This window comes from Oncorhynchus nerka, linkage group LG28, assembly GCF_034236695.1.
Source record: "Oncorhynchus nerka isolate Pitt River linkage group LG28, Oner_Uvic_2.0, whole genome shotgun sequence".
Taxonomy (NCBI): Eukaryota; Metazoa; Chordata; class Actinopteri; order Salmoniformes; family Salmonidae; genus Oncorhynchus; species Oncorhynchus nerka.
This window is the reverse complement of record NC_088423.1, coordinates 54,820,673-54,835,256: the sequence shown is the minus strand read 5'-3', so window position 1 is coordinate 54,835,256 and position 14,584 is coordinate 54,820,673. Positions and strand designations below refer to the sequence as shown.

At 41.7% G+C, this 14,584-nt stretch overlaps 1 protein-coding gene across 1 annotated transcript in view; it reads left to right on the top strand.

The window, feature by feature from the left end:
* Positions 1-14,584, top strand: part of wdr43 (WD repeat domain 43) — a 39,096-nt gene that overhangs the window by 17,603 nt on the left and 6,909 nt on the right. The window contains exons 11-15 of the mRNA XM_029623114.2: positions 495-632; positions 2,628-2,746; positions 3,053-3,116; positions 3,538-3,651; positions 9,639-9,702. Of these exons, the coding sequence (XP_029478974.1) occupies positions 495-632; positions 2,628-2,746; positions 3,053-3,116; positions 3,538-3,651; positions 9,639-9,702 (499 nt within the window). The remainder of the gene's footprint in view (positions 1-494; positions 633-2,627; positions 2,747-3,052; positions 3,117-3,537; positions 3,652-9,638; positions 9,703-14,584) is intronic.

Genomic DNA, 14,584 nt, shown 5'->3' with positions numbered 1-14,584 from the left:
GCAGGCTGTCATGTGCTTTTTACTGAGGAGCGGATCCTTAATAAAGTCGTCATTCAACAAGACTCGTTTCAATGCTAATTTCTACATTGAAAAATACTGTAAACATTTTAGTTAAATGTTTTAATTGAGCGACTATGATCTCCTTGGTAAAAATGTCAATGAATGAGACTTTAGTTAATTCTGAGGACCAGTTAATAAAACTGGTCCTCAGTAGTGCACTACTGCACTGCACTACTGAGGACTAGTTTCTTTCATCATGCATGGTAGAATTGTTACACTCTCAGTAGTAAATGCAATCCGACACCATGCTAGTTTCTGTCCACTCGCTTAAGGTTGAGCGCCGTCCTGTGCCTTACCCAGTCAATGGAGTGAATACATTGTAGCACAGCAAAAACAATACTGTATTGCTCTTCCCTCATCTGTCAGCTGCCAAGTTGCCACCCTCATTTAACTATGTTAACTCAATCACTGCTACTCATCCTTTTCTTCTTCAGATGTCTATAGAGGAGCGACTGGGCAAGATTGAGATGTCATCTGAAAAGGGTGTCAAGGGGGCCCCTTCTCTGCAGACCGACAACTTTGCGGTGCTGCTGGTGCAGGGCCTGGAGAGCAAGGACGCCAACATCCTCAATGTGAGTGTACCCTTTTTGTTGTATACAGTTGAAGTCGAAGTTTACATACACTTTAGCCAATTACATTTAAACTCAGTTTTTCACAGTTCCTGACATTTAATCTTAGTCTTAGGTCAGATAGGATCACCACTTTATTTTACTGATGTAAAATGTCAGAATAATAGAGTGATTTATTTCAGCTTATGTCTTTCATCACATTCCCAGTGGGTCAGAAGTTTACATACACTCAATTAGTATTTGGTAGCATTGGGTCAAACTGGGTTTTGGGTAGCCTTCCACAAGCTTCCCACAATAAGTTGGGTGAATTTTGGCCCATTCCTCCTGACAGCTGGTGTAACTGAGTCAGGTTTGTGGGCCTTCTTGCTCACACATGCTTTTTCAGTTCATCCCACAATTTCTGTAGGTTGAGGTCAGGGCTTGTTGATGGCCACTTCAATACCTTGACTTTGTTGTCCTTAAGCCATTTTGACATAACTTTGGAAGTATGATTGGGGTCATTGGAAGTCTAACATAATACTAAAATCCCATACAAATCTGTCAGTTAGTGATCTGAGTTTGTAGCTTCTGAACGGAAGCACACACTTGGTATTCTCTCAACCAGCTTCACCTGGAATGTTTTCCAACGCTTAGTACTTGTTAGCTGCTTTTCCTTCACTCTGGGGTCCATCACATCCCAAACCATCTCAGTTGTGTTGACGTTGGGTGATCGTGGAGGCTGTGGTCAAATAGTCCTTACACAGCCGGGAGGTGTTGGGTCATTGTCCTGTTTAAAAATAAATGATAGTCCCACTAAGTTCATCTAGTTTACACAAGGCAGTTAACCCACTTAGTTTCAAAAGTTTCAATTTCACTAACTCTGAAGCATTTATTTGAGCTGTAATTTCTGAGGCTGATATCTAATGAACTTGTCTGCAGCAGAGGTATCTCTGGGTCTTTCCTGTTGTGGTCCTTATGAGAGCCAGTTTCATCATAGCGCTTGATGGTATTTGTGTCTGCACCTAAACCAAAATTCATACTGTTTCCCCAATTGGCTGACCTTCATGTCTTAAAGTAATGATGGACTGTTTCTCTCTGCTTATGAGCTTTTCTTGACATAATATGGACTTGGTCGTTTACCGAATAGCCCTATCTTCTGTATACCACCCCTACCTTGTCACAACACAACTGATTGGCTCAAATGCATTAAGAAGTAAAATTCCACAAATTAACTTTTTTAAGAAGGCACACCTGTAAATTAAAATGCAATCCATGTAACTCCCTCATGATACATGTTGGTGGTTCTGCTCAATCAATCATGTATTTATAAAGCTTTTCTTACATCAGCTGATATCTCAAAGTGCTGTACAGAAACTCAGCCTAAAACCACAAACAGCAAGCAATGCAGGCGTAGAAGCACGGTGGCTAGGAAAAACTCCTCAAGAGAAAAATATTTAGAGGGCATACTTAAATTCACACCGGATAAGACAGGAGAAATACTCCAGATACAGACTGACCCTAGCACCCCGACACCCAAATTAACGCAGCATGAAGACGAAGCTGAGGTCGGAGGGGTTGGGTATTAGACACCATCTAGGACTCCCACAAGACTGTTATGAAGGCCCCCCAGTATCAGTCAAACATTAATGGGAGTATACAGTATATGGACACTGTTTAGTGACAAAAATAAGTGGTTAAATACATGTCCAATTCCAAGGTGTCCTAACTTATCTCTCAGATATTGGCAAAAAATTGCGGGGGTGGGGTGCTGTCCAATGCTTTTGGCAGTTAGGCCAAATACATATTTTTTCAAATGTGTATATGTTTTAAAATTCTTTTCAAGTAACATGATCCTTTTGACTGTAAAACAATTCCTTAAATCTTAATAGTTTGCTGGACAGTAAGATCCAAGACATCTCTGCCTCCTTATTGTAGTTGACATTAATTTAGAATTGATATTAACACTTCTAACTATTAGTCTTTGTCTCTTCTGACATTGGTCTCTCCTCCGCCCCACAGAAAGTGTTTCAGACCCGGAAGGACATGTTGATAAAGAAAACAGTTGCGCGGGTACCCCTCCCTGCCGTCTTGCCATTGGTGGAGGAGATCACCAAGAGAATGCAAGGGCATCCATACATGTAAGTGAACACCGTTGAATCTGTTATCAGAAATAATCAGATCTCAATATCAGCATTCGCATGATGAATTTTAATATTTCTCTACATTGATGCTAAAATTAAGAGTATCAATTTTGTGCTGAGAATTTTTTTTTTTGTCAGGAATGAATCTGTAATACCCATTTTGTTCACTCTCTAGCTTTACATCAATATTACCTTTTGAGCCGTTTTAGTCAAATCAATTGGTGTAATTTCTAAATCCCCAGAACTTGTTGCCTAAAGCGACCCTATCTGCACCCTTAACTCCTCTTCCCCTTTGTACTACAGGGCAGTGCTGATGGTGCGATGGCTCAAGGCTGTTCTCATGCAGCACACCTCCTACTTAGCCTCTGTGAGTTTTTCTATGGGTGTCTTCGTGTAGCGCCTTAAAGCTTCAGGTCTAAAACATGGCTTGACCAGCAGAATGAATGGCATCAATACAGTTACACTCTGCAGGTAGCCTAGTGGTTACAGCGTTGGGCCGGTAACAAAGGTTGCTGGATCAAATACCTGAGCCGACAATGTACAATCTGTCTTTCTGCCCTTGAGCAAGGCAGTTAACCCACTGTTCCCCGGTAGATCCCAGTAGTCCTCAAATCATATCGGAGTTGAGTCTTGCGGTTTAAGCTTTGAATTCCTTGCTCTTGAGAAATTAGTTAAACTCAGTGTTATTGACAGAATGACCGGGTCAACATTTAATCTTCATTTAAACAAATTCAAGGAATAATGCAATCATGCATACTAATTTATGTGTGTTCAATCCTCTGTACCAGTTGCCAGACCTGGTGTTTCAGCTGGGAGTACTGTACCACATGATTGAGAGTAGAGTCAAGATGTTCCACAAGCTGACCAAGCTGCACGGCAAGCTCTATCTGCTCATGACACAGGTACGTCTCAGCAGTTGTAGCAAAATAGTTAATCTTTCACAAATGTATTATTTGATTGCCAGTGCCATTCCCATTACTCTACACACAGATGGGTCCCGAAACTAGGCCCACTTATTCAAGGGCTGTGATTGACCAGTTCATTCAGGTGTGTTAATGCTGGAATAACCCAAATAAGTGGAACTGGTTGGGGGTACTCGAGTAGAGGTTTGGTGAAACTGTTTGAGATGGATGATTAGACAGTGAAGCCACTACTACCCTGTATCAAAAGTGACTGACCCTTTGATGGCCAGGTCATTGATAGTGCAGCAACAGTGAAGAGAGCCTTTCCCTGTTTGATGTGCCCTTTGTCCCTACCAAACCCTGGTTCTCAGGAAATCTCAAGTGTTATTACATACAGCCGGGAAGAGCTACTGGATATAAAAGCGATGACAACTTACCAACATTACGACCAGGAATATGTCTTTCCCGAAGGAAATCCTTTATTTGGACCTCCACCTTGGACATGGGATCATATCCCTGTGGCCTACTGCAGGAGAGGCGGACTTACTGGCCTACTGGTCAGACTCAGACCCCCTACTCCCGGGCATATTACTCGCCAAGGGCCAAACTCTAGATAACAAGGTGGATGAAATTAGGGCAAGAGTTGCCTTCTAGAGAGACATCAGAGATAGTAACATTGTTTCACAGAAACATGGCTCACTCTGCATATGTTAGAGCTGGTACAGCGACGATCAAGTGGACTGGAATATGTTCTGGATAGCCTGAGACAACATTGACGCATACGCTGACTCGGTGAGCGGGTTTATTAGCAAGTGCATCGGAGATGTCGTTCCTTTTGTGACCATTAAAATCTTCCCTTACCAGAAACTGTGGAATGATGGCCACATGTGAAAGTGCGAACCACTGCTTTTAATCATGGCAAGATGACTGGAAACATGACCGAATACAGTGTAGCTATCCTCTCAAAGGCAATTGGATAAGCAAAGCGTCAGTGTGGAGTCGCAATTCAACTGCTCAAACACGAGACGTATTAGGCAGGGTCTACAATCAATCACGGATTACAAAAAGAAAACCAGCCCCGTCGCCGACAGTCTTGCTCCCAGACATATTAAACCACTTTGCTCGCTTTGAGGACAATAGTGCCACTGACACAGCCCACTACCAAAGCCTGTGGGCTCTCCTTCTACGTGGCCGACATGAATAAAACATTTAAACTTGTTAACCCTCGCAAGGCTGCCAGCGCAGACGGCATCCCCAGCCGCGTTCCTCAGAGCACGTGCAAACCAGCTGGCTGGTGTGTTTACGGACATATTCAATCAATCCCTATCCCATTCTGTTGTCCCTCCATGCTTTAAGTTGGCCACCATTGTTCCTGTTACCAAGAAAGCTAAGATAACTGAACTGACTATAACCCCATTGCACACCTGTTATCATGAAGTGCTTTGAGAGACTTGTCAAGGAGCAGATCACCTCCACCCTACCTGATACCCTAGACGCACTCCAATTTGCTTATCGCCCCAATAAGTCAACAATGATACAATCACCATCACACTGCACTCTGCCCTATCCCATCTGGACATGAGGAATACCTAATGTAAGAGTGCTTTTCATTGACTACAGCTCAGCTTTTAACACCATAGTACCGTTAAATCTTCATTAAGCTTGAGACCCTGGGTCTCGAACCCGCCCTGTGCAACTGGGTCCTGGACTTTCTGACGGGCAGCCCCCAGGTGGTGAAGGTAGGAAACATCTCCACCCCGCTGATCCTCAACACTGGGGCCCCACAAGGTTGTGTTCTCAGCCCTGTTCTCAGCCCTCTCCTGTACTCACTCTTCACCCATGACTGCGTGGCCATGCACGCTTCCAACTCAAATCATCAAGTTTGTAGACACCACAGTGGTAGGCTTGATTACCAACAATGACGCGACGGTCTACAGGGAGGAGGTGAGGGCCCTCGAGTGTGGTGTTAGGAAAATAACCTCACTCCACATCAACAAATGGCCCACCCGCACAGACAGCAGGTGAAGGTGCAACAGCACCTCTTCAACCTCAGGACGCTGAAAAAAATTGGCTTGTCACCAGAAACACTTGCCAACTTATACAGATGCACAATCAAGAGCATCCTGTCGGGCTGTATCACCGCCTGGTACGGCAACTGCCCCGCCCTCAACCGCAAGGCTCACCAGAGGGTGGTGCGGTCTGCAAAATGTATCACCGGGGGCAAACTACCTGCCCCTCCAGGACACCTTCAGCACCCGATTTCACAGGAAGGCCAAAAGAATCAAGGACAACAACCACCCGAGCCACTGCCTGTTCATCCAGAAGGCGTGGTCAGTACAGGTGCATCAAAGCTGGGATCGAGAGACTGAAAAACAGCTTTTAGGCCATGAGACTGTTAAACAGCAATCACTAAGACTGAAATCTCTGGCCACTTAAATAAAGGAATCACTTTAAATACGCCACTTCAATAATGTTTACATATCCTACATTTCTCATCTCATATGTATATACTGCTCTGTACCATCTACTTGCCTATGCCGCACGGCCATCGCTCATCCATATATTTATATGCACATTCTTATTCATCCCTTACATTTCTGTGTATTAGGTAGTGGTTGTGAATTTGTTAGATTACTTGTTAGATATTACTTCATGGTCTGAACTAGAAGTGCAAGCATTTCGCTACACTCGCATTAATCACCCTGTCGTCTCAGATTTTGAAATTATGCTTTACAGCGAAAGCAATACAAGCGTCTAAGTTTATCGATAGCATAAGATTATGTACACTTAGCATCAGGAAGCTTGGTCACAAATCAGAAAAGCAATCAAATTAATCATTTACCTTTGAGCTTCGGATGTTTTCAATCACGAGATGCCCCGTTAGACAGCAAATGTTCCTTTTGTTCCATTAAGATATTTTTTATATCCAAATACCTCCGTTAGTTTGGTGCGTTATGCCCAGGAATTCACCGGAAATAGCGGTCACGACAACGCAGACCAATTCCAAATTATATCCATAATGTCGACAAACATGGCAAATGGTTTTTATAATCAATCCTCAAGGTGTTTTTCAAATATCTATTCGAAAATATATCAACCGGGACAGTTGGCTTTTTCACTAGGACCGGGAGGAACAATGGCTGCTTCTCACTTTTGCGCAAAAATCACTCAGAGCCCCCACCTGACCACTTACGTAATGTGGTCGTTCGCGCTCATTCTTCAAAATAAAGGCCTGAAACTATGTCTAACGTCTGTAGACACCTTAGGGAAGCCATAGAAAAAGGAATCCGGTTGATATCCCTTTCAATGGTCAATAGGGATGCATAGGAACACAGAGCTTTCAAATTAAGTCTCCTCCTGATTGGATTTTTCTCAGGCTTTCGCCTGCAATATCAGTTCTGTTACTCACAGACGATATTTATTACAGGTTTGGAAACTTTTGTGTTTTCTATCCGAAGCTGTCAATTATATGCATATTCTAGCATCTGGTCCTTTAGAAATAGGCCATTCACTTTTGGAAAGTTATTTTTCCAAAAATAAAAATAGTGCCCCCTAGCTTCGAGGCTAGGGGGCACTATTTTCATATTGTCTGTGAGTATAACAGAACTGATATTGCAGGTGAAAGCCTATTAAATCCAATCAGGAAGTGACTCATGTTTTGAAACCGTTGTGTTCCTATGCACCCCTATTGGCCATTGAAAGGGATATCAACCAGATTCCTATTTCTACGTATACCCTAAGGTGTCTACAGCATTTTGACATAGTTTCACGCCTTTATGTTGAAGAATGAGCGTAAACGACTACATTGCGTAAGTGGCCAGCTGAGGGCTCTCGAGTGATTCTTGCGTAAAAGACAGGGGTAGTAATTTTTTCCCCTCGCTCCTACTGAAAAGCCAATTGTCCCGGTTGATATATTATCGAATAGATATTTGAAAAACACCTTGAGGATTGATAATAAAAAAACGTTTGTCGATATTATGGATATAATTTAGATCTTCTTTTTGCCGTTGTGACCGCTATTTCCGGTGGATTTCTCAACTTAACGTGACCAACAAACGGAGGTATTTTGGGTATAAAAAATTATCTTTATGGAACAAAAGGAACATTTGCTGTCTAACTGGGAGTCTCGTGAGTGAAAACATCCGAAGCTCATCAAAGGTCAATTATTCATTTGATTGCTTTTCTGATTTTCGTGACCAAGCTTCCTGCTGCTAGCTGGACGCTATGCTAGGCTATCGATAAACTTACACAAACGCGTGTCTTGCTTTGGCTGTAAAGCATAATTTCAAAATCTGAGATGACAGGGTGAATAACAAAAGGCTAAGCTGTCTTTCACTATTTCACTTGTGATTTCATGAATATGAATATTTTCTAGTAATATTTTTTCACCGTTGCGCTATGCTAATTAGTGTAGTTGATGACAATGCTCCCAGATCCGGAATGGGTAGTTCCAATTAACACCTGCTACAGTTGATAGTGCTTGTCAGAGAGAGGAAAAAAACATGCCTGAGGTGTAAGGAAATGCCCGTAAAGCTCAGAGACATGATTGTGGAAGGGTACCAAAAAATGTATGCAGCTTTCAAGGTCCCCAAGAACAGTGGTCTCATAATTTTTTTGTGGAAGTTTGAAGCCACCAAGACTCTCGCTAGAACTGGTGGCCCGTCCAAACTGCGTGAACGGACAAGGTCAGCGAGATGACCAAGAACCCGATGGTGACTCTGACAAAGCTGGAGATTGGAGAACGTTCCAGAAGGACGACCATCTTTGTAGTACTCCTACATTCAGTCCTTTATGGTAGTGACCAGACTGAAGCCACTTCTCGGTAAAAAGCACATGACAGCCTGCTCTGAGTTTGCCGGAAGGCACCTAAAGTACTCTGACCGTGAGAAACAAGATTCTCTGGTCTGAAACCCAGATTGAACTCGCCTGAATGCCAAGCGTCACGTTTGAAGGAAAACTGGCACCATCCTGATGGTGAAGCGTGGTGGTTCATCTTCCAACGGGACAACGACCCTAAGCACACACTTCTGAGAAGTCTCAGTGTCCTGGACTTGGGCCCGATCGAACATCTGGGTAGACCTGAAAATAGCTGTGCAGCAACGCTCCCCATCCAACCTGACAGAGCTTGAGAGGGTCTGCAGAGAAGAATGAGAGAAACTCTCCCAAATACAGGTGTGCCGAGTTTGTGGTGTCATACCCAAGAAGATGCAAGGCTGTAGTCACTGCCAATGGCGCTTCAACAAAGTACTGAGTAAAGGGTCTGAGTACTTATATAAATATTTCAGTTACTACAGTTAACATTTCTGAACCTGTTTTTAGCTTTGTTATGGGGTATTGTGTGTGAATTGAGGTGGGGGGAAAACATTTTTTAATCAATTTTATAACATGGCAGTAATGTAACAATGTGTAGAAGGTCAAGGGGTCTGAATGCACCGTTTGGACATTGTTGTGGGGGACTTGCTTCCATTAAGCCACAAGTATTAGTGAGGTGGTGCACTGATGTGGGGAGATTAGACTTGGTTCGCAGTTGGCGTTCCAATTTCTACAAAAGCTGTTCAACTGGGGTTGAGGTCATGGTAAATGGCACACCGATCTCGTTGACGTACGTATGTAGCTTTGTGCATGAGGGCTTTGTCATGCTGAAACCAAAAAGGGCCTTCCCCAAACTGTTGCTACAAAGTTGGAAGCACAGAATTCTTTAGAATATCATTGTATTCTGTAGTGTCCCTGGCTTATGTGGCTGCTCAGCCATGAAACCTATTTCATGGAGCCCTCGAAGAACCGTTCTTGTACTTATGTTCCTTCGAGGCAGTTTGTTACTAAGTAGTGATTGTTGCAACCAAGGACATATTTTTACTCGCATCGGTACTCGTTGGTCCCGTTCTGGTGAGCTTGTATGGCCTAACAGTTTGTTGAGCCGCTGTTGCTGCTAGGTGTTCCCCACTTGTGTTAACCGCTGCCTTTAAATAATTTCTTCCCTCCACCAGGTGGCGACAAGCAGCAACGAAGTCAAAGACGTGGACTACACGGCCAAGCTTGTCTATGAAGAGGGTAATGGCCACACTTCCCACTTTCTTTTTTCAATTTTCTCTTCACACATTCACTATGTGCATTTCAGCTCCCTTAAGTGGTGTTCCCTTTATATCCTTCACTTTATTGACACTGATTTGAAATCGCAGGAGAACAATTTAATGTTAGTGCAAATTAAGAAATTAATGCACCATTTATCTGTAGGAGCTCTAGTCCAATTAGATTTGTCTCACAACTAATATACCCTAACTTATATTAAATGCAGAATCTCGTCCCTTTTATTTATTTTTATTGCTGGGCAACGGCACACATTTCAACAATAAACGCCCGGTCTAAATGCGTTTGCATGGTTAATATTAATTACCATGACTTGTTTACAAGGTTTGTTTGATTTGTTACATTAAATAATTTCGTAATGACAAACAATTTATGGCAATCTGTTTATATTGCTAGTAAAACTGCTAGCCATTGACTGCGAACAGCTGAGAACTACTAGCTATCTGGCAAACAGTAAACTTCGGGAGAACCGACTCCAAGAAATTGGCAGATGGCCTTCTCGTGGCAGAAGTAAGAACTAGAAAATTCAGAGGAGAATATATCTATTTTTTTATAGATGCTTACTAAGATCAAAGAAACAAGGTAAGGATTTGTAAATGATAACAGTGCATTGTATAAAAATGCTACAATTTAAGCAAACGCCATATGCATTAACCTCTGGGATAGGGGGACGCAAATATCCCACTTGGCCAATTGCCAGGGAAAACGCCAGATTCAAATAAAATTCAAACTTTCGTTAAATCACACATGCAAGTTAGCAAATTAAAACTTACACTCGTTGTGAATCGAGCTAACATGTAAGATTTCAAAAAGGCTTTTTGGCAAAAGCACTAGAAGCTATCTAATGATAGCACAGCAGTAAACAAAGAGTAGCATATTTCAACCCCGCAGGCGCTACACGACGCAGAAATAAAATATAAAACATGCCTTACCTTTGCCGAGCTTCTTTTGTTGGCACTCCGATATGTCCCATAAACATCACAATTGGTCCTTTTTGTTTGATTAATTCCGTCCATATATATCCGAAATGTCCATTTATTTTGCGTGTTTGATCCAGATAAACAACGCTTCCAATTTGAGCAAAGTCACTACAAAACATCTTTTTAAAGTTAGCTGTAGACTTTGCCAAAATATTTCAACTATTTTTGTAATACAACTTTAGGTATTTTTAAACGTTAATAATCGATCAAATTGAAGACTGGTCTATCTGTTTTCAATAGAGGACGAGAGGAAACTAACGCTACTTTTCAAGTCTTGGCCAACTCAACAGCGTTACCCTTTTCCAGAATGGCCGTACTTCATTGCACAAAGGAATAACCTCAACCAAATTCCAAAAACTGGTGACATCCAGTGGAAGCGGTAGGAACTGCAAACAAGTGCCTAAGAAATATTGTTTCCCCGTGAGAACATATTGAACAGACAGCGACCTCAAAAATAAATAATTCTGAATGGTTAGTCCTCGGGTTTTGCCTGCTACAAGTTCTGTTATACTCAGACAAAGGAAAAATGCTGGCTCAAATAGAAGCCTGTCTCTAACCACCTGTTTCCAGTGTTTTAAGCAAATAAACACTGTGGCTATTAATGGAAGGTTTACGGTAATGGATTGACACCAACGGTAGAGATATTGTATTTGATATACGCAAAGGATCATCTGAATAAGCTGTCTCTTTTACAGTACAATGATGCGTTGTTATTCCTAGCTCATTATCTACTCATTGCTGGTTACGATTTGCATTCCAGGACATTTGTATATCCTTAGTCAGACTTGCTAATACACAGCAAGGCACGCCAGACTACGATTACTCCTGATACTGGGTGACCGACGCCAACGTGTTCAATTCAAAGCCCCCCACAATTATTTTCAGTAAACAACACTTGACCCGGTCTCTAATTATAGAGCTGTATAAAATGGTTTATTGAACCGCATGGGATGTATATTCATGACTTAAATCAAGGTAAGTCGACTAACTCAGGTACTCAGTAATAATCTGTCTTCTTGGTAAGGGAAGACCCCCATGAAATGGAGAGAAATTAATGGCAACTTATTTCCATTGGGCGAACCAATCGCAAATACCACTTAAATGGACGGCAGTTCATCAAAACCATACTGCAACCAGAACATTGCAAACGCCAAGTGTAATAAACCCAAAATCTGAGCGCGCTTCTGTAGATTATATATATAATTTTTCTTTTTTTTAATAAAAAAAAGTCAAATTCAAGGCTGCGACACGCCATCAGGTCTGGTTTGCGCATAGTTCCGCTATATCTTTTTTCTTTTCACAGGACAATGACCCAAAACACCTTCAGGCTGTGTTATGGCTATTTGACTAAGAAGGAAAGGGATAGGTGAAGCTGGTTGAAAGAATGCTGAGAGTGTGCAAAGCTTTCAAGGCAAAAGGTGGCTACTTTGAGAATTTCCAATATAAAATGCATCACTTTTTTTGGTTACTACGATTCCATATGTGTTATTTCATTATTCTACAATGTAGAAAATAATACAAATAAAGAGTCCTGGAACGAGTAGGTGTCATCGTTTGACTGGTACTGTATATTTAGGATGTCAATCAGTTTCAATTTACTTTTTGTTGCTAATTAGAATAGTACATTACACAAGATGCCATTTTGACATTTTAGGTTGTGCATCAGCAGTTTTTCCTCATGTCTCGCTGATTGCCAGTCAATTATCCCAAGTTAGCTAACATTATTTTTTTTTATATCTGGTAAACTAAATTGGCATCTAAACTTGTTGTCCTGATCAAATTACCGGCTGGGGTCCCCCGTTGATTTTGTTAGTCTCACTCGGATATTATAAAACATTTCAAACATTTTTCTCCGCCCCATGGCAAAATGTGTAAAATAGCTTGAAATGAATTCTCTCCTGTATTGTGTTTTTGGATCCCCATTAGCTGCTGCCAAGGCAGTGCCTACTCTTCAATACATTAACAACGCACAGTGTGTGCCCCTACTCCACTACGACTTATATACATGACCAAATACGTGTGTAGTGCGTATGAAATCATGAGTGCCTATGTTTCTGTTGCTTCACAATCCCATCTGTTCCATGAGGTGTATTTTTTGTATCTTTTTAAACAATCTGATTCTACTGCTTGCATCGGTTACCTGATGTGGAATAGACTGCCATGTAGTACTGTGCACCTCACTCTTTTCTGGACTTTGGGACTGTGAAGAGACTTCTGGTGGGGTGTGCATGGATGCCTGAGCTCTGTGCTATTCATTTAAACAGACACAAATACAAGTCGTGATTAAGTCTCTCCTCCACTTTGAGACAGAGATTCACGTGCATATTATTGTTAAATCTCTGTGTACATCCAAGGGCCTGATGTGCTGTTCTGAGCCATTTGCAATTGTCTAAATTCCTTTTTTGTGGCACCTGACCGCATGACTGAACAGTAGCCCAGGTGCGACACAACTAGAGCCACTTGGCCCTACCTTGTTGATAGTGCTGTTAAGGTAGTAGGGCTTTATTATGGACATGCTTCTCGCCCTCTTAGCTGCTGTGGTATCAATGTTTTGACCATGGCACGTTCACAATACCGGGTACTACAAGCAGTTTAGTCACCTCTGCTCAATTTCCACATTTATTTATTACTAGGTTTAGTGAAGGATTTGTCCCAAGTACAATGCTCTTAGTTCATGAATTATTTAGGTCTAATATATTCCTTGCCACCCATTCTGAAACTAATTGCAGCTCTAAGTGTTTCAGTCACTGTAGTAGCTGACGTGTTGAGTCATCCGCATACATATACACCGACTTTACTCAAAGCCAGTGGTATGTTAGTAGAGATTGAAAAAAGGGGCAAAGAAAGCTGCCCTGGGGAATTCCTGATTCTACCTGGACTGGGTTGGAGAGTCTTCCATTAAAGAACCGTGTAAGACCGATCACCCTTTATCCACAATATAGCAGGGAATGTAAAAGCCATGTTTTTTATCATACATTTCTCTTAGCCAATAATCAGTTATTTGTGTGTAAGTGCCATGCTTGTTGAATGTCCTTTCCTATAAGCATTCTTAGGTAGTGGAATTACTTGCTTCCCCCCCAGGCCTGAGTGCACACATTTTATGGTAAATTGAAGATATGGCAAATAGGAGTGGCAATATCGTTTGCTATTATCCTCAGTAATTTTCCATCCTAGTTGTCAGATCCTGATGGCTTGTCATTGTCTATCAACAATCACTTTATGGAAATTAAAATTACAGTGCTTGTCTTTAATAATTTGGTCAGATGTACTTATACTTAGATGTGTAGTGTCAGTGTTTGTTGCTGGCATGTCATGCATCATTTTGCTAATATTGCCAAATACTTTAATGCATGTTTCTTTGGCAAGATCAGTCGGTTTTGTGAGGAAGGAGCCATCATTCAATGAGCCATCATTCAATGATGGAGCGGAGTTTGCCTTTATTCCCTTAATGTCATTGTAGGTGCTCCAAAGCCCTTTACTATGTTTGTTTCAGTGTCGTTTTTATTCAGTTTAGTCACATGATTTTTCAATTTGCAATACATTTGCCTATTGGTTATGCAACCAGACTAATTTGCCATTCCCTTTGCCTCATCCCTCTCAACCATACCATTTTATTTGTTTAATTCCTCATCAGTCCATAGGGTATTGACAGTCATTTTCTTAATGGGCCCATGCTTATTAACTGGTTTAAGCCATTTCAGAAATGTGCAGCGTCTGTTTGCTCCCCTTCCCATGGACCAAGAAATATTATTTTCAACAACGTAGCAATGACTACATAACTTATTGTGTGACATCTTATACACTGTTAGGTCCAGCCTTTGGATCTTTGGTTTTCCTAGATATGATACTATATTGTGATCACTACA